Genomic DNA, 27,951 nt, shown 5'->3' on the forward strand with positions numbered 1-27,951 from the left:
CTAGAAATGAATAAGATAAGGTAGAAAACGCTTAGGATTTCAGAGAAGAAAGAGCTTTTGGTGGGGTGGTGATTTGTCAGAGTCCAAGCACCACCCACATTGGAATCCTTGACCACATCCTGCGGCTGCCATGGCAACTGTAAACTGGCAGGGAGAGTGGGCGTGGCTTTTCATGTAAATATATTATAATGAGCTTGTTGCGAAATGACCCGGGTTATCTATCCGGTCACTTGGCTCTTCCGGTTCTAACTGTTCTAAGGTCTTATTATTTTCACCTTTCGGTGTCCAGCATTGGTAACTCATTAACTGTTGGCAGACCCTTACCAGGCCCGTGGGCTTGCAAGTAAAACCTTACCAAAGACAGGAGCTGGTGGAAGGTGGAAAGGGGAGATGCCTGTTGCCACGGTATTCCAGGACAGGGTACAGCAGGTGCTCATTTATTGTCCTTGTCCAGCTTTGCAGCTTCTGCACCAGGGGGAATTCTTCCAGGAGAGGCAAACTCTCTGCTTCCTGCCCCAACTGGGTCCCCTGCATACCCCCTCTCCTCCGCCGCATCTGAGGAGTCGTGGGCGGCTCATAGTGAGACCAGGACCCTAGAGGGACACAGGTCATGGTGCCGTTTCTCAGGAGGGTTTAGATTTCCGTTCTCAGGACCCCCGGGATGTTGAGGGCTCCCCAGAAGCCAATGGAGATGAGGTAGTTTCTGTCTGGAGCAGTTTTCATTTGGAGCAGTGAAGAGAAGGGACAAAGGCCCACAGAGGTGGGATACATCCAAGAAACGCGGACCGGGGCGGGGAGGACCTGTGGGAGCGTCCCAGGGTTACATGATTATTGTAGATTTTTCTTCATTGTGGGGGTCCTCCTATGCGAGGCTCAGGAGGGCGGAGCCCCAACCCTGAGACTCAGGGAACTTCGTTGTCAGTATCACAGGGGCCTTGCAATGTGGGGAGACCTGGGCCACCAAGGCTGCCCCTGGTGAAGTTCAGGGAACCATGTGGACCCAGGAATAAAACCCAGGTCGGGAGCATGCACCCCAACCTCTGTTCTATCTCTGGGTGCCAGTTGTGAATTTTTATGTCAGTATCTATTTTTCCAAACAAAAAAAAGTGGGATGCATTTATGTGAAAAAAAAAAAAAGATTTTTAAAAAGTTTAAACCAGTATTGGGACTGAAGTACCAGGGTGTGACAATTACGCAGTGACATGCGACTACCCAGCCCAGGGGCAAGGGCGTTGGCTATTTTCTCTCAACCCCACCCCCCGCCCAGATCAGTGAGGATGGGGCTGTCCTCAAGAGGGGGTCCCTGGAAGCCAAGAGCAGGGCTGGGGGGCAGGGCTGCACCAGGACCGAGCACCCAGGAGCCTGCTGGGTGTAGGAAGTAGCTCCGTACTCCTATCTGTGCAGGGTCCCGGGGGAGGGGGAAAACCACAGCCTACATGGTGCCTTCCCCACTGATCCTGGACAAGTCACAGAGTGGCCCCAGCCAGACCCCTGGGCTCCATTCACATCCCAGCTCAGCCCACAACCTGCCTGATGTGGTCGTGGGCAAGTGTCCTCAGTTTCCACATCTGCGAAATGGAATGGTGCCCTCCTGGGGGTCGGAGAGCGGGGTAAACCTACACACAGGGGCTGAGCAGAGTTGACAGGTGAGATTGGAGGTTTCTTTCAGCTCAAGGTGTGCACGACGCGCCCCCCCCGGCCCTCATAACTGCTCGGGAGGGACAGTGACCCAAGGCCATGGGACTGGACAGGCTGAGACCAGCTTCCCCAACTCCTGAGGCTGGTACATTGAGCCTGGGCTGGTATTGCTGTCCATGGGGTGGGGGTGAGGGAGCAGCGCATTCTAGAAGCCTGTCTTTGGCACCAAGGATGGGAGCTCCCTGGGGCTTGGGGCAGACGTACCTGGTAGTGGTGTGTGTGTGGGAGGGGGGGGTGACTGGGGGTTCCACCTGCTGAGTGGGCTCCTAGCAGCCTGTCCCCACTCTCCCCTATGGGGCCACTGTCTGCTTCCTGCACCCACACTGCAGGCTCTCTATGGCCGCCGAGTCACAAACCCCAACATTGCTTCCCCCTGGGACTCTCCTGTAAAAGGGACCAGAGCAACCCCCCAACTCTGTGCTCCACGATGCGGCCCAGAAAACCCAGCCTCTCGAGGTGGATCCCCCCCACCCCCACGCAGGACACACGGTCCCCAGCACCCCATCTCCCCCGCAGAAAGCCCAGGACAGTCCCCTCCCACCCCCCTTCCTGCTGTCCCACATCCGTGCAGAAGGCAGGCAGCCAGCCAAGGGACCAGTGACCTGCTGGCCCCCACGTGGCCCCTTCCACGGTCCCAGGGTCCAATGAGGGGCTGAGGGAGGTGGCCGGCTGAGGTCCTTGACGTGAACGGGATTTGTCCTCACATTTTCTTCCTGGCCTCCCTCTCAACCACCATGTCCAGCCTCCAGGCCCTGTGCTCAGGCCTGCCCCTGCGGCCGCTCCCCGAGAACAGGGGACGCTGGTCTGGGGTGCCCCACGCCCCTGTCAGGACCCCTGGTCTCAGCCCTTCTGAGGAGCAGGTAAGAAGCTGGGGCCCCTGGACCCCTGGGTGGGGATGGAGATGTCCTTGGGGGTCCCCCCTTCCAGTCCTTCCACTCAACCTCCCAGATTCCCTTGGGGGAGGGATCCAAGGGATCCGACGGATCCAGTGTGGGGGTCACACCCCCCTCACCCTCATTCCCTGCTCAGTGGCCGCGCTGGGGTGCAGAATCACAGTCCCCGTTAGAGATGAGGACTCCAGGAGACAGCCTGGGCCGCAGGCCTGAACGGGCAGGGCAGGGCGGGGAAGTGCTGCCGGCCAGGGGCTGGTCCTGGACTTTGAACTTCCACCCTTGCACCGCTACCCCCCCACCCGCCCGCACCCCCAGCTGGGTGCGCTGGTGGGAGCAGCTTGGAGGTGCGAGGTGCGGGTGCGGGGTGCGGGACAGAGTCAGAGAGATCCAGGGTGTTCTCCAGCTTCTGGTCTCTAGACTCAGAACTTGCCAGCCGGGCCAGAGACAGAGACGCGCGCACTGGGCACAGCGCACCCACCTGGGACGCGCCCCAGACGGGACGCCCCGGGACTGCGGTGGGCGGGGCCAGGAGGAGCGAAAGGACAGGGCGAGTTGAGGGAGGGGCACTCGGCTCCCCAGTCCCTCGAAAGGTCAAGCCCCGCGATGTCACCGCCCCCTGCGCCACGCGCACTTCCCAGGGCGCAGCGACCGTGACCTGCAGCTGCGGAGTACTCCTACCCGGAGAGAAGTTTCTAGAGCTTCTCAGGGCCCGGAGCGCAGAGGCTCCGCTGGGAGAGAGAAAGAGCAGTGTGGAGGGCCAGGCTGTGATGTGGTCACCAAGGTTCTGGTGACATGTCCCAGGTGACCAGGTGGGAGGCATGCACTCCTCCCTGCCCTCCCTACTCTCCACAGAAAGGACACCCCCCTGTCCTGTCACTTCTTCCTCTCTGAGGCTGCCAGGGACAAGGGGGCACCCCTGGTAGTGGCTCCTTCACGCCCCCCCAGCCAGTGGCTGGAGCCCAGCAGAGGTCACTTGTCCATGCTGCCCTCTGTGGAACTGGCACGCAGCACTTTGCCAGCAGCAGACCAAGCACAACTGAGAAAATGTGCGTGGAATTGCGGATTTTCCTCAGAAGAAGGAAAAAGGGGAAAGGTTGAGGTAGATGAGCCGGTGGTCAGCCATGAACCAGCTTGAACTGGAATACAGGGGTGAAGGTGCTTATGTTACATGGGGCCAGCCTGAGTTCGACCCCTGAGCACTGCCAGGAGAGGTCCCTGAGCATTGAGCACTGACTTAGGTGGCCCTAATACCACCACCCCCGCCCAAAACCAAACCCAAATAAAAAGGAATGGCTCAGCTAAATTACTGAACTGGAGGTAAAGAAAGCCTTGCACGCGGCCAACCCGGGTTCGATTCCCAGCATCCCATGTGGTTCCCTGAGCACCACCAGGGATGGTTCCTGAGTACAGAGCCAGGAGGAACCCTTGTGCATTGCTGGTGTGACCCAAAAAGGAAAAAGAAAAAGCTTCAGCGAAATAGAAAGGAAACCTTGGGCCAGGGAGATAGCTCCGTGTAGCCTTGTAAGGGTCTCCAGGCACTGCCAGTAGTGGTGGCCCCCAAGCCACCCCCCATCCTAAAAATAAAATCTATGTAAGATTGTAGCTAAGGGAACAGCAGAATGGCGGACAGGGCTTTGCACTGTGTTTAGGCTTCAAGAAGTTGCTAGAATCTGCTTCCTGCTCCCAGCACGCATGCCTTGCTTCATCCAAGCCAACTGAATTCCTGCTGCCGCCACGTACGGCTCAGAGCATGTTGGGCTCTGCCAGGCTTTCCCTCTGACGCTGCCCGGGCTCCTCCGGTTGCTCCCTGATGACCTGCACAAAATCCCCGAAGCTCCTGTGAGGTTAACCCAGGCCTCCCTCGGCTGGCACAGGAGAGAGGATCAGATGTAACAGCCAATCTCAGAACATGCGCAGAGAACATGTTGCTGGAAGAACATGGGCATCAGAGCTCAGCCCTGCAGTGCTCCCATCACTGCCCTGCACCCCCCCTGCACCCCCCCCCCCCCCTGCCAGCAGCTAATGCAGAGAACACAGAGCACAGGAAACTAGACTAGGAGAGACTGGGCAATAAGGCGTGTGTGTGCGTGTGTGTGCGTGCGTGTGTGTGTGTGTGTGTATGTACACTTTGCTTTCAAAATCTTGGTTAGTTGTGGGGGCTGCCCCTGATGGTGTGGGGAGACGGTACATTGTGAGGGAGCAACCCAGGGTCCCACACATGCCAGGCCTGAGCGCCGCTGCTCAAGCCACATCCCCAGCCCTGCGATTGTGTTCTTGAATGTTCTATCCCTGGCGAGCTCTGATTAGAAGCATCGCCACCCATAGTTAGCAGACACAAGTGCCAAACTCTAGTCTTCATGTTGCTGGGGCACCCAAACAGCTGGCAACTGGAGCCACCTGTGCACAGATGTCATCTCAGGAGGGTGCAGGCAGAGGGGAGGGATAGGGTCATCTCACAGATGCCCCTGAACCCCTACCTCTAACCTCTTGCACTTGTTTTGTGGATTTTTTTCTGACTTTTTTGGGTCACACCTGGCAATGCACAGGGGTGACTCCTGGCTCTGCACTCAGGAATTACTCCTGGCGGTAGCTCAGAGGACCATATGGGATGCTGGGGATCGAACCCGAGTTGGCCGCGTACAAGGCAAACGCCCTACCTGCTGTGCTATCGCTCCAGCCCCTAACCTCTTGCACTTGATCTCTAATGACCTTTTGTGCCTGCCTAAGGGAGGCTGGTCTGTCGTAACTGCAAGGAGCTGCCCTGTTAGGATTCCCAAAGCGGGGTGTCTGCCTATAGTCACAGCCCCCAAGAAGCTATTGGAAAGGCTAATCAGAGTCCTGGAGGCAACCCACCCAGGCCTCTGGGCAAGTAGGACACATGCCCCTGGTGCCACATGGTTCTAGTTTCTGTTCTGTTTTTTTTCTTTTTGGGTCACACCCAGTGATGCACAGGGGTTACTCCTGGCTCATGCACTCAGAAATTATTCCTGGGGGTGCTCAGGGGACCATATGGGATGCTGGGAGTCGAACCCGGGTTGGCTGCGTGCAAGGCAAAAGCCCTACCTGCTGTGCTATTGCTCCAGTCCCTCTAGTTTCTGTCTTTTCTGCTCACTCTTTCCAGGAGGAGGGTGTGTGCAGAGCCAGGCAGAAATGAGACACAGAGAGGAGGCTGTAGCTGGCAGCCTCTGGGGGTTACCAGCTCCTCCAGGGCGCCTCCTCTTTGCCTGCTCTGCCCCCGCAAGCTTGGGAATGATTTCTTTCCCTGCCCGCCTTCCTCCCCCTGTTATTCGGCCCCTGCCTGGGATCCACCTGTCTTCCTGGCCGGGACTGCTACCCCTGCCCAAATTCACATGCCGTGTCCTGAGTCCACAACTGTGCTGTCACCTCAAGCCTTCCAGAGTTGAAAACTGGTCTCCTCTGAAACTCACACAACTCTTTCCTTCAGTTGACATGGATGGATGGATGAATGGATGGATGGATGGATGGATGAGTGGATAGGTGGATGGATGGATGGATGGATGAGTGGATGAGTGAGTAGGTGGATGGGTGGGTGGGTGGGTGGATGGGTGAGTGGATGGATGGGTGAGTAGATGGGTGGGTGGGTGGATGGGTGAGTGGATGGATGGGTGAGTGGATGGATGGATGAGTGGATGAGTGGGTAGGTGGATGGGTGGGTGGGTGGGTGGATGGGTGAGTGGATGGATGGGTGAGTAGATGGGTGGGTGGGTGGATGGGTGAGTGGATGGATGGGTGAGTGGATGGGTGGGTGGGTGGATGGGTGGGTGGGTGGTTGGTTGGGTGGATGGATGGATGGGTGGATGGGTTGGTGGGTAGATGGATGGGTGGATGGATGGATGGGTGGATGGATTGGTGGATGGGTGGGTGGGTGGATGGGTGGGTGGGTGAATGGGTGGTTGGATGGATGGGTGGATGGATGGGTGGATGAGTGGATGGATAGGTGAGTGGATGGATCGATGGATCGATGGGTGGGTGGATGAATGCACTACCCTAATCTCTTGTCTCCCCTCACCCTCAGAAGTCTCACTGAGGGAAGATAGTTGGACACCACAATCCATCCAGCAGTACCCCTGCCCTGACCCCCCTCACTTATCTCCTCCCCTTGGGAGTTCTGAACCTCTCTCCCTGGTTCAATGACAGCCCTTAGAAGGGTCCTTTCTCTTGGCTTCCTGTGCCCATGCCTGGCACTGGCCCCAGGCTCCTTGCCAGGCTGGTGGAGGCCATTTGTCTACGCCCAGACCAGGCGCCTGCACCCTTGGAAGAACTGTTCTCCTTCCCCTTGAATCTGCCTCCACCACTAGCCCTCAGGGCCTTGTCTGGGGTCAAACAGTCTGTCCCTCAGCTAGCCAGTAGAGAGAAGAACTAGAGGTCTACCTACATGAAAGAGGGAGCAGTCAGGGAGGACTTCCTGCACAAGGTGGCATTGTGGGGAATCTGGGGTGAGAACAAAACAGCCTCTGAGTACTGCCACGTGTTTCTGAGTGGGGCAGAGGCAAATCCAACTGAGGAAGTGGGATGAGTCACCAGAAGCCCCAGGATGCTGGGCCTGCACCCGCCTCCTCCCACTGCTCACTCTCCCTCCCCGATGCGCACACAGCTGGCTCTGAAGAACGCCTTGCGCTACTTCCCCCCGGACATCCAGAAGCAGCTGGCCCCTGAGTTCGCCCAGGAACTGCGGCTGTATGGGCATATTTACATGTACCGCTTCTCCCCCACCATTGAAATGAGGTGAGCAGCTTCGGAGGCCCCGAAAGGACACTTGCTGGAGTCAGGAACCCCCAGAAAGTGGCAGCAGATTGGGCTGTTCTGGGCTTTCACACTGGGGGGCCATGGCCTGCCCACATGGGGGTTGTCATAAGGTCATGTTAGGGGGTCTTTCACGGAACTGGTGAACATGCACAGGGTTAAGCCTCACCCCAGACTTGCTGCCTTCGGATCCCACAGTTCTGGGGTGGGAGGGAAGGGAGGTACCCCCAGCTCCCACACCCCCAACCACTGCCAATCCCACCGAAAACCACAATCAGAGCCATGTTCTGGAACATGCCAGAAGCTCCGATTGAATCTCGCAGGGAGTATTCTCCCCATCGGCAGGGAGGAACTTGCTCTAGGACAGACAGGTGCCCAGGAGGGCAGGTGGCAGGAAGGAAAGAAGAGATGAATAAACACGGCGCAGAGTAGAAGTTTCTAGAAAGTGGGTGTCAAGGTCAGCTTTCTCCCAGCTGGCACCTGCTTGGTGGGGAGGGGGGATGGTCTGGGTCAGGGGTGGGTCTGGTTTTAGAGAGGACAAAGCTGGTGTCCCCCCACCCCGTCCTTCCCTCACCCGGCCTCATGCCTGGGGCCCGTCTCCCCTGCAGGGCCTACCCGATCCAGCAGTACCCCTGCCGGACGAGAGCTGCTGCGGCCATCATGCACATGATCATGAACAACCTGGACCCTGCCGTAGCCCAGGTGAGGTTGGGGAGACCGGGCAAGAGCGGCGTGCGCACTGTCCAGCCCAGACGCGCCAGGGGGTGGTGGGGACATTTAACCTCTTTGGTAGAAATAACACTAGATTCACAGAGAGTTGCATAGACCAGCCAGAGAGGACAATCAACCCGTCTAGAAGTTTCCACCCGCATAGCTTCAGCCTCAGAAACTAGGGCCCGGCAAGCATCCAGATGACCAGTGCCGGCGCCAAGGCCATGTGTGGCCTCACCTAGAGGGCTGGAGGACAGTGGGCAGGAGCTTGGTTTGCTAAGTTTGCTCCCGGGCACCCCATATCTCCCAAGGCTGGTTGGAGTGACTCCTGATCTCTGGCAGATGTGCGCGCCCCCCCACCCCCAATGAAACCAAACAAAACATACAAAGAAACGTACAAAGATGGACTTTATTCATCCAGGAGAATATGGGCATGGCAGCAGCTTGAAAAGCGTTGACATGTTCTTGCAGTGGCTTCTCCCGCTTGGCCTTGGCTGGGAGGGCCACACTTTATATGGGGAGTGGTGATGCTCACGTGCGATGGTTACTCACTGGCCATGTGTGCCTGTCATGGGCAGTCTGGGAGAGCTCTCTGGGCCCAGCACCCCCCAACTTGAGAAAGACCCGGGCCTGTAGGGGTCAGTCCCCAAGGATTATTACTCCTCAGGGCATTTGACCACCAGTGGCAGTGGGAAACTTTCTCGGCCCTAGCCCTGAGCCTTGAATGTGGGCCCAGGAGGACAGCAGGCTGGAATGAGTTCCCCTGAGAGCCCCCACAGCCCGCGCTAGCCTTACCCCTAGACGTAGCCCTGGGACTTGCCCCTTCAGGTGGCTCCCCCATGCAGGGAGCCCCCCCATTCCTCTAGCCCCATGCCCCATTGGAGCTCCTGCAGGATGGAGCTCCCCCCCTCCCCTCCCTGGAACCCCGTCTCAGATGGTCCCACCTCTCCTGCAGTTTCCCCAGGAGCTCGTGACCTACGGAGGAAATGGGCAGGTGTTCAGCAACTGGGCTCAGGTATGCAGGAGCTGGCCGCCCCTCCCGCCATTCCGCTGCTCCTCTGGCTGCTCCCCTGCCCCTCCTGCCATTCCCCTGCCCCTCTAGCCACTCTCCTGACCCTCTGGCCGCTCCCCTACCTCTCTGGCCACTCCCCTGACTCCTCTGATTGCTCTCCTGCCCCTCCGGCCATTCCCCTGCCCTCTCCAGCTACTCCCCTGTTCATCCGGCCACTCAGATGTCTGAGATGACTACACTGTGGTGTGGGGTGGGACCCTCCGGGACTCTCCTGGGAACTGGGGGATCCCTGGAGCCTTGGGGGGCTCCCAGGATGTTCCTCCTCTCACTCTCTCCTTGCTCTGCTCCCCTGCAGTTCTGGCTGACCATGGCCTACTTGTCACAGATGACCGAGGAGCAGACACTGGTCATGTACAGCGGACACCCACTTGGCCTCTTCCCCAGCAGCCCCTCTGGCCCCAGGCTGGTCATCACTAATGGGATGGTGGGTCCTGGGGTGCAGCAGGACAGCCTAGAGCCCCCCTATGTCCCGTTTCCAGGGTCTCTGTGTTGCCCCATTCCCCACCCCCACCCTCTCTTCCAGGTTATTCCCAACTACTCCTCCAGGGCCGAGTACGAGAAGATGTTTGCCTTGGGGGTCACAATGTAAGTGGCCACTTCCATTTATATTATGGGACACCATTCATTCACCCACCCATCCATTCGTCCATCCACCCATCCTCTCATTCACTCACCCATTCATTCACTCATCATGATCTGGCTGGCTGTGCTTTATAGTAAAACAAGATGTAGCACTATAGCACTGTCCTCCCACTGTTCATCGATTTTTTCGAGCGGGCCCAGCAACGTCTCCATTGTGAGACTTGTTGTTACTGTGTTTGGCATATCAAATACATCACGGGTAGCTTGCCAGGCTTTGCCGTGTGGGTGAGATACTCTCGGTAGATTGCCGGGCTCTCCTAGAGGGGCAGAGGAATCGAACTCAGGTCGGCTGTGTGGGCCGTGTGCAAGACAAACGCCCTACCCGCTGTGCTACCACTCCAGCCCAGGACAGGATGTAAATGTTTATATTTATGTGCATATACATAGACTTTCATCATGGCCCTCCCTAGGGCACTTAGGCCACCCTGGCACTCTTCGGGAACCATGTGCTATGTCTATAAATTGTTGTGTCTGCCCACACCTGGAAGTTTTAGGGGTCACCAGGGCTATACCCAGAAGTTCTTGAGGGACCATACAGTGCCAGGAATATGCTCTACCACTTGACACGTCCCCAGCCTGTTTTCTTAAAATTACTTTTATCAAAGATACCATAGTTTTTGTTTGTATTTGGGGATCCTCCTAAGAGGTGATCCAGGGATCTGGGGGCCATTTCTGGTACTACTCGGCCAATCGAGCTATTTCGGTGCCAGGGCCCAGATGCCCCCAGGGCCACCCCAACCTACACCTGGTGATGCTCTGAAGGCCACAAAGTGCCAGGGATCAAACCTGATCCAGGCACACACACCCTCACCTCCATATCATCACCTGGTCAGTACGGTATGAGAATGAACCTGTGAGAAAAGATCTGGGGGGCTAGGGAGGGCCAGAATCGGGGGGGGGCGGTTGGCCTCTTCCGCACTGCTGTGTGCTAAAGGTGACATGAAATGCACTGGGCCAAGTACCCGTGAGGTGAAAGCCTCCCACAGGGCTGGCGGGGACTTCTTCCTGGTACCCGCCTCACCCCGTGTTTGCCTTCTCTGCGGTCAGGTATGGCCAGATGACAGCGGGCAGTTACTGCTACATCGGGCCCCAAGGGATTGTCCACGGCACCGTGGTAAGAGACAGGGCCCCGCCGACCCCAGGGACGGGTGGTGGCTGTCCCAGGAGTGGACTCTGAGTGCCTCCCCCTCCTCCTCCCTCCCTGCAGCTCACTGTGCTGAACGCCGGGCGTCGGTACCTGGGCGCCCAGGACCTGACCGGGAAGGTCTTCGTCACCTCGGGGCTGGGCGGAATGAGTGGGGCCCAGGCCAAGGCTGCAGCGATCGTGGGGTGTATCGGCGTGATAGCAGAGGTGAGCCGAACATGCGCACCCACCCCCCCACCTCCCCAAAGATTCCCGGGGATGCTCCATGGCGCCCGCTCTCAACCCTCCCAATGCCCCAGTGCCTGTCCCTGGCTTTCTGAGACAGCAAATTCTCTGGGCATGGGCCAGAGCGGGGCTGCAGCGAGCTTGGCGAGAGCTTGTCTGTGCTTTTGCTAGTCCATGTATCGATCAGGGGGTCCGTCTGGTCGGTGACGCTGCTGCAAAATGGGGTGTGCAAACAACTTTTTGAGACCTGCCAGTTACCGTTACTCGGGGTGGATGCCCTGTGCAGTGTCTCCCCAGCCCCGTTCTCAGGAGGGGAGCAGCCATCAGCAGAGCTGGGTGCAGATGGCTTTCTCCTGGTGCCAAGGAGGGGATGCTCCCAGCTAGGCCCTGGGGCAGAAGGTCCCCTCCCCCCCGCCCGCCACCGGCACATGGGCACCCTTGCAACTTGCACTTGGCCAATACTGAACCTCTTCGGTAGGATCTGGCACTGCAGTGGCTAACTTCCACAGGGGGATACTTTTCCTGCCTCCCACATCGAAGATGCGGGCTCAACAGTAGGGGACAGTGACTCAAGATTCTCACGGTGGGATTAGGGGGGATTTTGCAGTAGTTCAGTAGGGAGGGCATTTGCCTTGCATGAGCCAGACCCAGGTTCAATCCCTGGCATCCCATACAGTCTCCCAAGCAGTGCTAGGAGTAATTACTGAGTGCAGAACCAGGAGTAACTGCTGAGCATTGCCAGGTGTGATGCAAAAACAACAACAAAGATTAGTCTAGGGCCTCTCCTGAAACTAAGAGCTACTCCAGTCCCAGCTGTTCCTCCACAGACAAGCAGGGAGAGCAGAGAAGATACTACGCACCTACTATAAGTGACGAATGTCCTTCAACCCCTTTCTCCCCGCTTCCCTGCGCTGAACAAGTGTTGGATCAAACGGATATATTCTTATCTTGCAGGGGATGCTAGAAGCATGCAGAGGAGGGTTAGGAATAGCTGGATGGAGGTTCACTTCCTGGGGCTGAGCTGGGGAAGGCGGGGTGTGCTGAATATTAAGAAGTGGACCAGGGGCCACAGTGATAGCACAGGGGGTGGGCACTTGCCTGGAATGCGCCCCACCTGGTTTCAATCCCCAGCATCCCACATGGTCCCTCGTGCACCACTGGGAGTAATTCCTGAGTATAGAGCCAGGAGTAGTAACTCCTGCACCTCGCTGGGCATGATAGCACAGCGGTAGGGCATTTGCCTTGCACGCAGCCAACATGGCTGACCCGAGTTCGATTCCTCCGCCCCTCTCGGAGAGCCCGGCAAGCTACCGAGAGTATCTCACCTGCACGGCAGAGCCTGGCAACCTACCCGCGATGTATTCGATATGCCAAACACAATAACAACAAAAATAAATAAATAGAAATAATCACACACAAAGAAGTGGACCAGGAAATCAGGACAGGGTAAGTGTCCGATGGCCCTGAGGCGTGTGAGAGGCGTGGATAGTGTCTTGGGGCAGGGGGCTGGGGAGAGCGAATCCCCCCACCCTCCACCCTATTGGTGGAGATGTCAGTGCCACAGAAAGCAGGATGAGAGTTCCACACAACTATCTGTCATGTGACCCTATGGTTTAGCAGAGACCCATGGTTGACATGTGTGTGGTTGTGAGGGCCTGGCAGGAGTTGGGGAGGGAGATGGTGTTTAAGGGGAGTCTTGGTTGATAAACTGGATGGGGCCTGGAAAAGTGGCTCAACAGCACAACACATGCACAAGGCCTGACACACACACACACACACACATACACACACACGTGTTCTGGGATGGATGGTCATGACCGCCCCACAACAAGGAGCTAGAGAGACAGTATGGCAGGTTGTGTGCCGCTTGTGCAGGCAGTGGACCCAGGTTCAAATCCCACCAGGAGTGAACCCTGTTTGCAGTCAGGAGTAAACCCTGAGCACAACTGGGAGGGTCCCCTCCCTGCTTCGAAAAAAGGTGTATTTAATCTCCCAGAACTGGTCCCAGAACATGGTGCCAGGAGCGAATGTTTCGGTTTTATGTATCTAAGTCCATGAGTGGTGTCTGACGTGACTGGGTGTCTCCATGTGTCCCCGCAGGTGGATAAGGCCGCCCTCCTGAAACGCCACCAGCAGGGCTGGCTGATGGAGGTGACCGACAGCCTGGACCGCTGCATCGAGAGACTCAGGTGGGCAGTGGGCAGGGGCTCGCAGCTCCACTGAAGTGTGAGGAGGTTCACTGACACCGGCCACTGGCCACGAGGAGGCCACGCCAGGGAGCACTCAGCCCCACGGCATCCCGGGAGGCTCACGAAAATGTTCGTAAGGGGCAGGGAGATAACACAAAGACTGGAGGACATCTGGAGCACAAGGACCTGATTAAACCCCCACCCTGCGTGCCATCCTCAGTGCCACCAGCTGTGCCCCTGGTGCCCCCCGAGCATCACCAAGGAGATGCACCCCCAAACCAGCAGACGTCAAACACACACAGACTTGAGAAACAGTTCTGTCCCCCAACCTCTCCCTTCTAAGTAAACTGGCTCACCCACAGACCCTCCAGAAGTGGGCGCCCCCTTACACACACAGTTCTTTGCTCATGGGGGAGAAAGCCTACACCCCCCCCAATGTGCATTGATTAGGGGACTGCATGGTTTGACTCCTGTCTGACGAGCCTGTGTGTGTCCTGCACACTCTACACACACACATGGGCACACACACGTGCATATCTGCATGACACACTCAGAGTCACATAGACATACATAATTGCATATATGCTCATACGGGTACACACACTCACACTCACACACACTCATTCACACTCACACACAATCACAGACACACTCCTGCCACCCTGATATTTTAGTCATCTCTGTATGTCACGCTTCCATCTGGCTTCTTGTCACTTCTACAGCTTGGGCTAGCTTATTTTTTGATCACACACACACACACACACACACTCACAGACACACACACACACTCACAGATCAGGCCAACCTAGTCCTGGTTAATGGCCTTTGGCTGCTCCATCTCACTCCTCTCTGAGCTGCAGGGCGTGTGGGTGGGAATCCTGGGACCCTGCTGTCCTTCCAGCAGGCAGACACTGTGAGGGGCACACATGTCTCTCCCAGACCTAGACCACAGGGCCCGTCCTTGGGCATTAGTCGGGGGCCTCTGCCCGTTTCCCCTGCTGTGGCCGCCCTGCCCAGTCCCACCGCATTTTTGCCTCCTCTCTTCTCTGTAAAAAGGCGCCCGGGTCTGCAAATCCGTTTCCCACAATGTCTCCATGTGTTTTTCTCTTCTCACCTTTCCAAATGCTATTTGGGGTCATCTTCATGATTTCCACAATTCTCAGTCATTGGGGGCTGGTTCTAGAAAGATCCCCGTTAGAGTTGGGACATTTCTGGCCCCCAGGGAGAGAATACTCGGAGGGGTGGTCTGGTCCATTCTCCCATCACTGGGTTGCCCTGGTTCCATGTCCCTGATGGCCTGGCCCCATAGGTCCCCATGACGTGGCCCTGCCAGCACATATGCTTTGGGTCCTCTTCATTTGTGCCATCAGGGGCCATCTGTGTGGGTAGGGACGTCTGGGACAGCTGGGACAGCCATCTCTGCTGTTCTTTGTCCCTCTAGGGTAGCCAGGAAGAAAAAGGAAGTGCTTAGCCTTGGGTACCATGGCAACGTGGTGGATCTTTGGTAAGTCGGGAGGGTGGACCCTTGGGGACCCCTCCTCCACCTCCTCCTCCTGACTGCGGCCTCGAGGCTCTGCGAAGGTCCTGCCCACAGCATCCACAGCCCAGAGCTTGGTCCAAACTCCAGGCATCCATCAGGCACGCTGAAGAATTTCCCAGGGGGAAGCTGAGGGCAGGACCAGCAGTGGGGGATGGCCCTGGCCAGCTCTGACCACCGTGGCTTCTCCAGGGAGCGCCTGGTGCAGGAGCTGGAGACCACAGGGGAGCTGTTGGTGGACTTGGGGTCAGACCAGACTTCCTGCCACAACCCGTTCAACGGCGGCTACTACCCCGTGCAGCTGGGCTTCGCCGAGGCCCAGAGCCTCATGGCCTCCGACCCTGCCGCCTTCAAGGGCCTGGTCCAGGAAAGGTGATGCAGGTGCCGGGGCTGTGTAGGGTGGGAGTGGGGTCAGGCAGGACACCTGCCTCTCTGCCTGTGCCTCTGGGGTCAGCTGCATGGCCTTGGGCCTCCTCTGTCAGACAGAACCCCACGGGCACTGGTACCCCTCGGCAATGCTGGGGAACCATCTGGGATATTTGCAGCTCCAGACACCCGGGGGTGCTGAGTAGATGCTGATGGAGTGTGTGTTGGGGGGGAAGGTTCTGGATGCAGACATTGGCTCAGTTAGCACGTGAACCCGCTCCCTGGCTCTGGGCAGGACGCTAGCCTCTGTGCTCCCCAGAGCCTGGCCCAGGTGACCAGGAAATGCTTGTCCATATGTAGATGCTTGAAGTGAGGACTGAAGGGGGTGTGGGTTGGGTAGGAGCCCCGTGTTGCCCGTTAGAGGCACTACCCAAGCCGGTGGCCGGGACCCTGGAGAATAGGGTTTCCGAGGGACAGCAGCAGCAGTCAGCGGGGCTGGGGGTGACCCGGTGGCCGGAGCACGTCCCGATGAGCAGGACTCGGGGCTCTGTTGCAGCCTGAGGAGGCACGTGGCCGCCATCAACAGGCTGGCCCAGGAGAAATTCTTCTTCTGGGACTACGGCAACGCATTTCTCCTGGAGGCCAAGCGAGCAGGTGAGAGCAGGGGCGGCACTGAGGGGGTCCCCGCCACCGCCCAGAACAGTGGGCAGGGTATTGTGGTGGCTCTTCCAGGTCCCTGGCATCTCTGGGCCTCAGTTTCCCTGTGGTGGAGGACTGTGTCCTCGCAGATCGGAGGCCTCCAAGGGCATCCCAGCACAGCCCATGTGCCCAAGTATCACCCCAGATCCCTCCCCCCTAGCCCTGTGTTACAGAAAAGCACGTGCTGGCTGGCACCCCCCACCCCATCCTGTCAAGTGGGGGTGGGGGCACAGAGGCTGGAAGGCGCCACCCCTGGGCCTGGCAGCCACCACCGAGGGTAGGGAAGGTGCAAACACAAAGCTCATTTTAGGGGACCAGAGTGATAGCACAGCGGGTAGGGCGTTTGTTTTGCATGCAGCCGACCTGGGTTCGATCCCCGGAATTCCATATGGTCCCCCAAGCATCGCCAGGAATCCTGAGTGCAGAGCCAGGAATAACCCCTCCCTGAGCATTGCTGGGTGTGACCCAAAAAGAAAAAAAAAAAAACAAAAAAAAAACAAAGCTCATTTTAGATTTATGTTGGGGGTGGGTTTGGGGCCACACTTGGCAGCGCTCAGGGGTTCCTTCTAGCTCTGGGCTCAAGAGTGACCCTTAGCTGTGTCCAGGGTGAGCCTTACTGCCAGCGCAAAGTCAAAGGGGATTGTTCATGGAGGGGCAGGGGGCTGGGTCCCACCCAGCCCCGTGTCCCACCACCTGCGCTGCTCCCGGAAGCACGTGGACTGGGGGTGTTGGGGGTGGCGGCTGTGAGCCTAGGTGGGTACGTGTCCTCCCGGCCAGGTCCACGTGCCCTCCCTGCTGCCCCCCCCCATTTCCCCTCATGCCTCCCAGCCCAGGCGAGGCCTCTCCAGGTCTTGCTGGGACCCTTTGTTGCAGCGCCGCCTGGAGGGTTGTGGTGGAGGGGTGCGCCCGCCCCCACTCCCAGTCCTCCAGGCCTGTGACACTGTGCTGACGGCTCTCGCCACAGGTGCTGATGTGGAGAAGAAAGGGGCCAACACGACTGAGTTCCGCTACCCCTCGTATGTGCAACACATCATGGGGTGAGTGACAGGGCCCTGTGATGGGGGGAAGTACGGTGTGTAACCAGCTTCTGTGTGAGAGTCTGGTCAGGTGGAGTGGCCGTGGCGCCACCGTGAACTGTCCTCCTCCAGGGGACAGAGAGGACAGGCGCCCTTGGGGAACATGGTGGGGGCTGCAGCTGTGACCCCAAGTACTGATGCTCCTGGGGTCCCGAGGCTCGGAGGCCGGGGTGGGGGGCTCTGTGGGGGTGGGGAAGGTGTGGAGATGACCCAGGACCGGGCTGAGTGCCTAAGCCTGGTGGTCACACCAAGCAGTCACACGGGCGCAGGGCGGCTTGGAACAGGGGCCGGAGGACAGTGGGGAGAGGTTTGAGCCCTGGGGGACCCTCATCTCAGGTTCTTCGTGGGCGAGATGCAGGCCAGAGTGGGCCGGGCCATGGGCCGCATGTCAGGGTCGGGGTGAAGGGTGGCGGGTGGGTCTGGGGGGTGCTGTGGTGGGCCGTGGGGGGTGGCGAGGAAATGGTGGGCGGTGTGGGGGTAGTGGGGGGTCCCTCCGGAGGAGAGCAGGAAGGGACTGAGGGATTCTTGAGGTGCTCAGCTCCTGCACCGCTGTTGGCTCCTGGTGACAGCTCCCTCCCCGCAGGGACATTTTCTCCCTGGGCTTCGGGCCTTTCCGCTGGGTGTGCACGTCGGGGGACCCGCAGGACCTGGCGCTCACGGACCAGTTGGCCACGTCTGTGCTGGAGGAGATCATCGCCGGCGGAGGTGAGGTCACGGGCGGCAGGTGGCCAGTAGGGCCGCGCTGGGGACACACAGGGTCTCCGGAGGCCTGCGAGTTCCTGACTGCCCATGGTGCCGCCCTCCAACCCTCCCGCCCTCTTTCTCCCTGTGGGATGATCCCCGCCCGGCTTACAGGCGGCTCTTACAGACCCTTTCGCCCTCCCGGGCCATCCTCTCTCCCCTGGAGGTTCTCTGATGGCACATTTGCCCACTGCACATCCACGCTGGAGGGACGAGTGGGGTCTGGCTCACGGGGGTCCAAAGTTGCAGAACCAGGCTAAGGGCAGGCAGGAGTGGGAGTACATCGAGGCGGGGTCCCCGATGTTTCCTGAGGCTCCTGATGGTGGAGCAGCTGCACAGCCCCCAGAGACCAGGGCGCCGGTGTGGGCTGCACCCCCAGGCCTCTCTTTAGGGAGGGGCCTTCTGACTCCGGCTGACCCTGGCCTTGGGGTCCGCACTACCGCTGGAGTGGGGAGATGTGGGAATAGCTGTTCCTCCAGGCGGAAAGGAAGACCAGCCAAGGTGGGGCCCAGAGCACCCTGTCACAGGTAGCGATTAGGAAGGCAGGGGTCTCCCCTTCTTTCTTGGCAGATGCTTTCAGAATGGGGACACACACCCAGCAGTGCTCAGGATCACTCCTGGAGGTGCTTAGGAGACACTATGGGATGCTGGAGATTGAACCCAGGTCGGCCACATGCAAGGCAAACACCCCGCCCGCTGTGCTATCTCTCTGACCCCATCAGTTGGGTTCACTGATGTCTTGGTGATGCCAGTGTTAACTCCCACCCCAGCCCCTGTGGTCTTACCCACAAGCTGATGGGAACTACGAAAGTGCCAGGCTCCTGCCCTCGGCCTGTGGTGGCCGCTGGTGTCTCTGGGACAAGCAACTTCTCCCCATACCCCACTCGACCTTTGACAGGCCTTCTACTTAGAACTGGGCACCCTCCACCCCGAGGTCCTTTGTCTATAGGACTTAGCTTGACTGTCCCCTCCCCAGGGAGGCCATTGGTTCCTTATGCCACCAGCCCAGTGACGTACTCCCAGTGCTCATGTTTTTGTCATTCATGCACCTACTGGATCAGAGGGCCTGTGGGGTGCCCAAAGTCATGATGGCCTGGACGGGACAGGGCACAGGACCTCCATCTCTTTTTTTTTTTTAAGATGTAGTATCGTATTTATTTGAAAACAAAATTTGAAGTCTTCATGTGATGAATATTCAAGAAAATTGACTTATTCTTTTTCTAAATGAATTTAATCACTAGGCATTTTACAAAAAAATAACTTTCTTTTCTGATAAATTTACATTTGTGCCTCATAGCCTTAATTATAGACTTTATTTTAGAATTTTTATTGTAAAATTCTTGTACAATTTATTTTTTTACATTTTATAAATTTTTTTTTACATTTTTTCATTTTATTTTTATTTTTATGCATTTTATTTTCATAAAGTAGTTCAAAGTAGTTCATTACAGATAATCTGCAAACATCCACCCAACCAGTGAGCATCTTCCCACCACAATAAGAGGGAAGTGTGCGAAGATTGTTGCGTTTCATTATGGGGCCATTTAAGCTCGTATGCACAAGAATACAAGCAAGTATGTTAGAACCAAACACACGTGTGCTACTTTAGTTATAAGAGGTCGTGGCCACGCGCTCCAGAAAATACTGCATCGCTCTCTTCCGGGAGCTTTAGTTTATAGTCTCTAGATCTTGGCCATTGATGGGACGGGGGGGGGGGGGGGGGGGAAGGCAGTTTGTGGTGTGGCTGGCAAGCTACTGGAAAACTGGGGATCTGGGTGGAGGAGGCCCAGTCCCGATCCGAGCGGGCTTAGAGATCTCAGCCACAGCAGAACCACCTCTCCCGTTAGCCTTCCAGAAGGACGAACCCCCCAACACACGAGGCAGGGCCCCAATTTCCATGAAAACGCCCCTTTCTGTGTCTGCAGTGAACCCCGTGGTGAAGCTGCAGTATATGGACAACATCCGCTGGATCCGGGAGGCGGCCAAGCACCGCATGGTGAGACTTGGCCTGGGGGGGGGGGGAGGGGGGCAGCGTGGAAGCATAGAGGGAGGGGGCAACTGAGGCACCAGCCCAAAACTGGGCTCTCAGAAGGCACTGGGGGTTCCCCAGGGCCTGGAGGGGACTTTCCCCACCTTCCTGGGTCTCTGCCCCCATCTTTTTTTTTTTTCTCTTTTGGTCACACCCAGCGATGCACAGGGGTTACTCCTGGCTTATGCACTCAGGAATTACTCCTGGCGGTGCTTGGGGGACCATATGGGATGCTGGGAATCGAACACGGGTTGGCCACGTGCAAAGCAAACGCCCTCCCTGCTGTGCTATCGCTCCAGCCCCCCACCTGGGGTTTTTAGGGTGCTCCCTGTTGCACAGGTACAGGACAGTGCGGCTGTGAGCCCTGCAGGGCCGGGTCTTGGGGGGACTCTGGGCGCCCAGAGAGTGTGTGGCCAGGTGGGGCCAGCTCTGCCGGCTGGGCTGGGCCTGAGCCTTTAGGCTTTAGAGTGACCACCTGTCTCGGGGGTCCTCCTGCACTTCTGCCAGGAGTCCCTCATGCCTTGGTGGAGCCTGTTGCCGTGTGTCCGCAGACTCCCAGCTGACCTTTCCCCGGGCCTGTCTCTGCTCAGGTCGTGGGCTCCCAGGCACGGATCCTGTACTCTGACCAGAAGGGCCGCGTGGCCATTGCCGTGGCCTTCAACCGTGCCATCGCCAATGGAAAGATCAAGGTGATGTGCCCCAGGCCATCCCCTGCTGTGAGAGTCTCTGAGCTTCCTTTCCCTCTTGTGAGCGGTGACAATCATGAGATGCTCAGAGCTGGGGCTGGGGTGGAATGTGGCAGCTTCCTCGCACTGCTCCCTGCCTCTCTGTGGGATGCTTCAGACCAAGGCGTGTGTCCTGCTTCTGCCCAGTCTTCTCCATTTGCCAGACCCACTTGGGTAGACATGGAGCTTGGGCAGGGGGACTGACCCCCACGCTGTGTGTCAAGGAAGTGACAGGAGGCCTGGCCCTCTCGTGGAAAGAGGTGGCCAAGACTGTGTGCCAGAACCATCCCCATGGACGGTCCAGAGAGCACCAGCCTCAGAGGCAGAGGCTCAGCCCTGCCCAGGGAGCTCCCCAGAGCATGCCCCCTCAGGAGCCCCCCGAAACTCATGTTGTATTTGGGGGTGGTGTGTCTTCCTCCCTGAAAACTGCCTCACATTGGTTAAGCCGAGAGCTGGACACTGTTCATTTATTCCTTTAGCAGTCTTGATTGAGCGCCTCTATGCTGCCATGAGCTAAGAATGGGCAGGGCTCCACTAGTGAGGGGCCACTTACAAGTCACAGGGAGAGGATCCATCAGCTCAGAGAACATTCCAGAAAGCGACCGATCCTGAGGAAAATGTATGGGCAGTGGGGGGAGAGGGGAAGTGAGTGACAAATTCCGATGAGATGGGGAGGACAGGCCCTCGTGAATCACTGATGTCGGTCGAGCCGCGAGCAGAATGTTCTGGAAGGTGGCCAAGTTCAGCACAAAGTTGAAGTGGTTGGAGACCCAGGGGCTGGCTGATGGCTCTACTGGCGGAATTGACATTCCCACCTGTCCCTTTACCAGTGTGTGACACTGGGCAGGCTGCCACCCTGCTTTTCTCTCTACAAAATGGCAACTGTCCCCGGGCTAGGTGGTCATAAAGACCTGTGAGCTACCACAAACACACGGCACGTAGGTCCCAGGCAGAGAGCAAGTGCCCAGAGCGGTGGGACCTATGGGTGTCTCAGAGAATCCCAGAAAGGGTTGCACTGTCCCTTGCTGTCCATCTGGCCTCTAGGGCGAGGGTTGCGTAGGGCAGCTGTTGACCTGACCCTTGCCCTCCGCCCTCTGCCGGCTGACCCCCTCCTGTCCCGCAGGCACCGGTGGTCCTGAGCCGAGACCACCACGATGTGAGTGGCACCGACAGCCCCTTCAGGGAGACCTCCAACATCTATGACGGCTCCGCCTTCTGTGCGGGTGAGATAGGACGGCGGAAGTTCTCGCTCAGCCCGGAGCAGCTGCTGAGGGCCACTGTCAACCGGGGCCACAGCCCGGGAGGGGCCACTGTGCTCAGGAAGTGACCGCCGGGGGGCCTCTGTTTCCGCAGACATGGCCGTGCAGAACTTCGTGGGAGACGCCTTTCGCGGGGCCACCTGGGTCTCCCTTCACAACGGAGGAGGCGTCGGCTGGTAAGCAGGTTTGGGGGACCCACGTGGCCGGGCTTAGGCTCACGGGGTGTCTTGGGGTTTGCCTCCCTTGAGCATTCTCTGCTGCTGGCTTTGCAAGGCCAGGCTCTGCCCGAGAGCTGGAGGGCTAGAAATTTGGGTGCCCGAGAAAGGGGTGATGTCCGGGACAGGCCATTCTGCCTTTCAGGGCCTCTCAGCTGACACGTGGGACTCAGGTCAGTGATGGGTGTCGTGCATGTCAGTTTCTTATCAGTTTCACCTTGCTTTCGGTCAGTTTGGGAGGAATTCTCAGGGTTTCTGTGGCAGCCAGGCTAGGTGACCTGGGTTTGAGGCCGCGCTGCCCTCAGCTCTGTTCCTCTTGGGCTTGTCTCGAGCCTGTGGCATGAGGACACTGGTTGAGGTTCCTGGGTAGGTCTCACTCCTCCCAGAAAACTCATTGATGCATCCTGCAGATGCTCCCTGGGATTCTTCACACCCCTCCCACCCAATGCCTACACGTGGGAGGCTTTCCCACACCACCAGCCAATTCTTAGTCATGGATTGAGTGTCCCACAGTGCCCCTCTGTGTGACCCACAAAAACGCGTCCAGTTCAGCCTCCAGGTGGTACCTCTGCACCTCTGGCTGCCTCTCTATACCCCAGGGCTTTCACCACCCTTTGTCAGACTCCTGAGTTTGCAAAGGCAATCCACAGAACTTGGGGAACCTGATTACTGGTTGGAGGGCAGGTGCTTTACAAAGGATACTAAAGTATCCAGTCCTCGCCTAGGTGGTAAGACCCACAGAGTGAGGACTAGCACTTTGGTCCATACCGAGTTTGGGGACTAGGATCGTGGAACAACAACAACAACAACAAAACCCCAAAGCTTTGCAAATCCCCATTCTTTTTTTTTTTGAGGAGGGGCTGTATTGGTGACTTGTGACATAAACATAAGCAACTAAATCATAGATCAGCTGCCGCAGGCCACCTGCAGCTTCTGTTCCCTTACAGGGTGTGGTGGGAGCAGTGAGATGTAAGCTCCTACTTTTGGGCAGGCAGTTGGTTCCCCTGGTCACCAGACACCCCTCCCCATCTCCTTAGGCGAGGACCTAATGTCACTCACCTTGGTAACATAACCAAGTACCTTTTTTTTTTTGGGTCACACCCAGCGATGCTCAGGGGTTACTCCTGGCTCTGTATTCAGGAATTACTCCTGGCAGTGCTTGGGGGACCATATGGGATGCCGGGAATCAAACCCGGGTCGGCCGTATGCAAGGCAAACACCCTACCCACTGTACTGTCGCTCCAGCCCCACTAAGCACCTTTTTTATTGCTCTCATCACTTAGGAAATTCCAAGCATTTTAGGAGCTCTGTTGCCAAGAACAGAGGTGGAGACCAAATCTCTAGTTACATATGGGCCACGGTTCCATCCGCTGCTCAGAATGAGAAGTAATTAACACCTTGCACATGGTCCACATGGGGAAGCATTTGCTAAACTCTTGAAATCCAAGGCCAGAGAGCAAGGGGTAAGGTCACCCTGCAGGCGGCACCCCCAGTTTAATCCCTGCGTATGGCCCCCCCGAACATCACCAGGAGCGATCAGAGCCAGGAGTAAGCCCTGAGCACCGCCGGATATGGCCTCAAGACAGAACCAGCAGCAACAGCACACTCTGAATCCACTCCCTCCCCCAAGGAAGGAAAAGACGCTTTGCAAACCAGGGAAGGGAGAGTACAAATGCCAAGCCTCGGGGAGGCTCCCTGCCCAGCAGGCGTCCTAGAGGTCTCGAACAGCAGAGGGCGCTGTGGCCACAGGGAGGAGCACCGCTCCCCAGGCCCGCTAGCTCGGCCCTGACCACTTAGCCTACTTGGGCCCCATCAAGCATGGTCCTTCCAGCCATGGCCTTACGCGTGCAGTCTTCCCTGGGCATTCTTGCACCCATCAAGGCCAGAATCCCGAGCTACAGCCGAGAGAGAGAGAGAGAGAGAGAGAGAGAGAGAGAGAGAGAGAGAATGGAGAGAGAGAGGGAGAGAAGGAGAGGGAGGGGAGGGAGGGAGAGGAGAGAGAAGAGGAGACGGGGGGGGGGGGGGAGAGAGAGAGAGAGAGAGAGAGAGAGAGACTCTGCACTCTGCAGGTTGTATGACTTACCCAAAGCCACAGAGCTGGCCATGGGGCCCTGATCTGCCGTGTCCTATGTCCATGCCTTGTGGTGAACAGCACAGCAGAGGGCAGGAAGGGGCTGACTGGCAGAGTGGCACCTTCCCTTCCCTGCCTGGGTCCAATTGGGTCAGCAGCCCAGGCTCCCGTGGCCTCTGTTCTGGGGAGTTCTGCATGTGGTCCCTAAGTTTCCACAGCTGCTGTCTCACCTGGGGGGGAGGGTGTTACAAATATTTAAAATAAAGTCTGTGCACGTGCGTGCATGCACACACAGAAGACACACACACACAGACACACACACACACACACACAACAGGAAGTCAGAAAGTAAAGGAACTCTGACTTCCAAGCCAGTAACCAGTTCTCCCAAAGACACCTAACGAAGGAGGAAGGGATCATAAAGATTAGAAGCAGTCAGGAAGAGTCACAGTTGTGTAGGCAGCCAACTGAAGTTGAGGGGCAGGGGTGAGTGGTAAGGACTTGGGGCAGCAGGGGTGACTGCCCCGCCACCACCAAGCATCCCATCTGAAACATTCTACCAGGCTCTGGGCATGGTCATGACCCGGAAGTGAACTGGGGGCACTTGTGCTTCTTTGCAGGGGTGAGGTGATCAATGGAGGATTTGGCCTCGTGCTGGATGGGACCCAGGAGGCAGAGCAGAGGGCCAGGATGATGCTCGGCTGGGATGTCTCCAATGGAGTAAGTCCTTAACCTGCCCCCACCTCAGCCCTTCCACTGGGGGCCCCTCCGGACTGCAGAGCTCAGTCCTGAACCCTCCCCGGACAAGCCAGGGGCCTGTCTGCTCCTCGGCTTTTTGGCACCTCTCCAGACCTGATCCGGAGCCCCTTTGTGTCTTCCTCCCTCACCTTCACCTCCAGTTCTGCCTGGAGGGGGACCACGCAGGGGTTCTCTAAGACCCCAGTGCTGGGAGGTGTAGGGAGAAGAAGCAAGATGCCTCCCCCACTCTGAGTGTGGGCAGGTCCAGGAGTGCTTCTCTGGCCAGGCCAGCCTTCTGTCTGCTCAGTGTGTGTGTAGGGGCGGGGGCACCCCATCCTCTCCGGGACACATCCCTGCGGGTGAGGAGAGCCAGGTCAGGTAACGGCAGATGTGTGTGGAATTGGGCATCTGGGCCCAGAGTGTGAGCATGACAGTGAGGGAGGGACCAAGTCTCTGGGGAGCCCCCAGAGGTCAGGGTGGTCTTCACCCTGGAGGCAGGGGGCAGGAGGATGTGTGTGGTGGGGGTTTGATTTGCATGTGGCAGCTAGGGAGTGGGGTAGGGGGTGCTAAGGCCCGGGGAAGCCCCGGGTGGCTGCTGGGCTTGGGGGAAGGTAGGAGCCCCCTGGGGGAGACTCGAAGGTTGCTCTGAGGCCCGCGTTGGTTCCAGAAGGACAAGAGGAGGGTCTGACACGACTCCGGGGCTCTTCAGGAGAGGCGGGGCCCTGAGTGGGGAGCACCAGGGGCAGACACAGCTGGCCTCTCAGCAGAGCCTGTTTGGTGCGGCAGGCCAGGTTTGGGGGAGCAGCACTTGCATGCATCTATGTGTGTGTGAGTGTGTGTGTGTAAAGTGTATGTGATGTGTGGTATGTAGTGTGTGTTGCACATTTGTGTTGTGTATATATATGTGTAGTGTGTATGGAGTGTATATGTGTGTGTATGTGAGGAAAGTGTGCAGTAGTGGTGTGTATATATATGTGGTGAGTGTAAAGTGTGTGGTAGATGTATACACGTGTATGTGTTGATGTATAGTGTGTATATATGTGTGGTAAGTGTGGAATTTGTGTGCAGTATGTGGTGTGTATATATGTGTAGAAAGTGTAAATATGATATGTGTTATATGAAAAGTGTGTGAGTTGTATATAAATGTGTGTGGAAAGTGTATATCAATGATATGCGTGTATGTGTACAGGTGTGTGTGGAAAGTGTGTGTTGTGTGTGGAAAGTATGTGTATATGTATGTGTGAACAGGGTGTACATGTGTGGTACAGTGTGCATCTGTGTGAAAGTGTGTGTGGTTTGTATATACATGTCTATGGTAAATGTGTACATATGGCAAGTGTGTTTATCTGTGTGGAAAGTGTGTGTGGTTTGTATATATATGTGTGTGTGTGAAAAGTGTGTATATGGCACGTGTGTGTGTTTGTGTGGAAAGTGTGTGTGATTTGTATATAATATGTGTATGGAAAGTGTGAATATATGGCGTGTATGAGTCTGTGTAGGAACTGTGTGTATATATGGCACATGTGTGTCTGTGTAGAAAGTATGTCTGTGTGGAAAGTGTGTGTATATGGCATGTGTGTGTCCATGTGGAAAGTGTGTATATATGTGTGTGTAGAAATTGTGTGTATATATGGCACACGTGTGTCTGTGTGGAAACTGTGGTTTGTATATATGTGTGTGTGGTGTGTGTGTATGGCACATGTGTGTCCATGTGGAGAATGTGCATATATGTGTGTGCAAAGTTGTGTGTGTATATGGCATGTGTGTGTGTGTGTGTCCCGCACATACCTTGGCAGGAATCTGCCTCCATCCCATCTTCCTGCCCCACCTGCAGGTGGCCCGGCGCTGTTGGTCGGGGAACCCGAAGGCCTACGAGATCATCCGTCAGACCATGCAGGAGAACGAGGGCCTGGTGGTCACCCTCCCTCAGGAGGTGGCTGATGAGCGCATGCTCCAGCAGGCTCTGCAGGCGTGAACCGAGTTCGCTGCCAGCCAAGCCCCCCCCATGCCTGCAGTCCCCAGCCTGACCCTCACAGCCACTCTGCCCCCTCCACTGCCCGCCTGATCTCCAGGATCAGAAGCATCATACCTCCCCTCACGCAGCCCTGCCCTCACCCACAGGCTGTGCCACCCCCAGCCCCAGTTTGGCTGGGAGCCTGTTGATACCCCGAGATCCGGGGGTCATGATACCCCACTGGGCCCGAATCCTCCCTGGAGCCTGCCATGACGTAGCCTGCCTCTACGTCCCACCCTCCACGCGACTGGCTCATCACTGTCTGCCTTCCCTTCATCCCGTGGCCCATCTGCTCGCCTCTGGCCTTGGGGCTCCGGCTGTGGCCACCCTGAGGACCAGGCCCAGGCCCTGAGTTTGGAGGGGTCCAGGGAAGGTGGACAGGGCAGTCCAAGCTTCCCCAGTGAGTTGTGTCCAGACAAGCCAGAGGCGGGGGCCTGGGGACCAGCCAGGCTCTCTCCTAAGGGATAAGTGATGCGTGGCTGGGGAAAATGTGTGTGGGGGGGTGCCACACCAGGGGTCACGCAGAAATACAGTCCATAATTTAGGACAGACGTCCACTCAGGAATCCTGAGTCCCGGGCATCTGCGCCCAGCACGAGTCTGGATTCATGGGCTCCTTCCGCCACTGAGCACCCTGGCAGAGGCCTTGCTTTTCCTGAAACGGGTACTTTTGTGTTTGATTTTTGCCAGTTCCCTCTTTTGGGGTCCTTCCCTCCCTGTCCCTGGTGGCCCCAGGTCCCCTCTTGATGCTTCACCCACACATACTCCCTCTGGTGCTACGGAGGCCAGGCTGGGAGGAGCCCGGGGGTTGGGAGACAGTGGGAGAAAGCGGACTCCCTGAAGAGTGTTATCCACCGAGGGCAGAGGTGAGCTTACTGGGGTGTGGATGCTTGTCTTGCTTGGCTCAAATAATAGGATCCCAGTCCACACAATCTTGGCTTTCCCCAAAAGAGGCTCCTTCAGGAGGAGTCCCCACCCCCAGTCTAGGACAGACCTGCCACTGTCATGCTACAGGACCAGGCCTGGGAGACCAAGGGGATATGGAACCCTCTTATAATTGACTCGACTTTAAAAAGGAAACGGCACGCGTCTAATAAAATCTAAATTTCTTTAACTCTAATCAAACTGAAATTTCTTTAAATCG

General features: G+C 57.3%; 1 protein-coding gene across 1 annotated transcript; it reads left to right on the forward strand.

The window, feature by feature from the left end:
• Positions 1–2,393: 2,393 nt before the first annotated feature.
• On the forward strand, positions 2,394–27,921 carry UROC1 (urocanate hydratase 1). The gene is made up of 20 exons (XM_056129783.1): positions 2,394–2,558; positions 7,207–7,337; positions 7,964–8,057; positions 9,022–9,081; positions 9,434–9,562; positions 9,662–9,723; positions 10,828–10,894; positions 10,988–11,131; positions 13,250–13,338; positions 14,780–14,842; positions 15,068–15,247; positions 15,798–15,895; positions 16,905–16,977; positions 17,600–17,721; positions 19,683–19,753; positions 20,377–20,475; positions 21,635–21,734; positions 21,865–21,946; positions 24,677–24,776; positions 26,629–27,921. The coding sequence occupies exons 1-20, from the start codon at positions 2,433–2,435 to the stop codon at positions 26,767–26,769; spliced, it is 2,031 nt and encodes a 676-aa protein (XP_055985758.1). The 5' UTR covers positions 2,394–2,432; the 3' UTR covers positions 26,770–27,921.
• Positions 27,922–27,951: the final 30 nt, after the last annotated feature.

This window comes from Sorex fumeus, unplaced genomic scaffold (genome assembly GCF_029834395.1).
Source record: "Sorex fumeus unplaced genomic scaffold, SorFum_2.1 ptg000072l, whole genome shotgun sequence".
NCBI lineage: Eukaryota > Metazoa > Chordata > Mammalia > Eulipotyphla > Soricidae > Sorex > Sorex fumeus.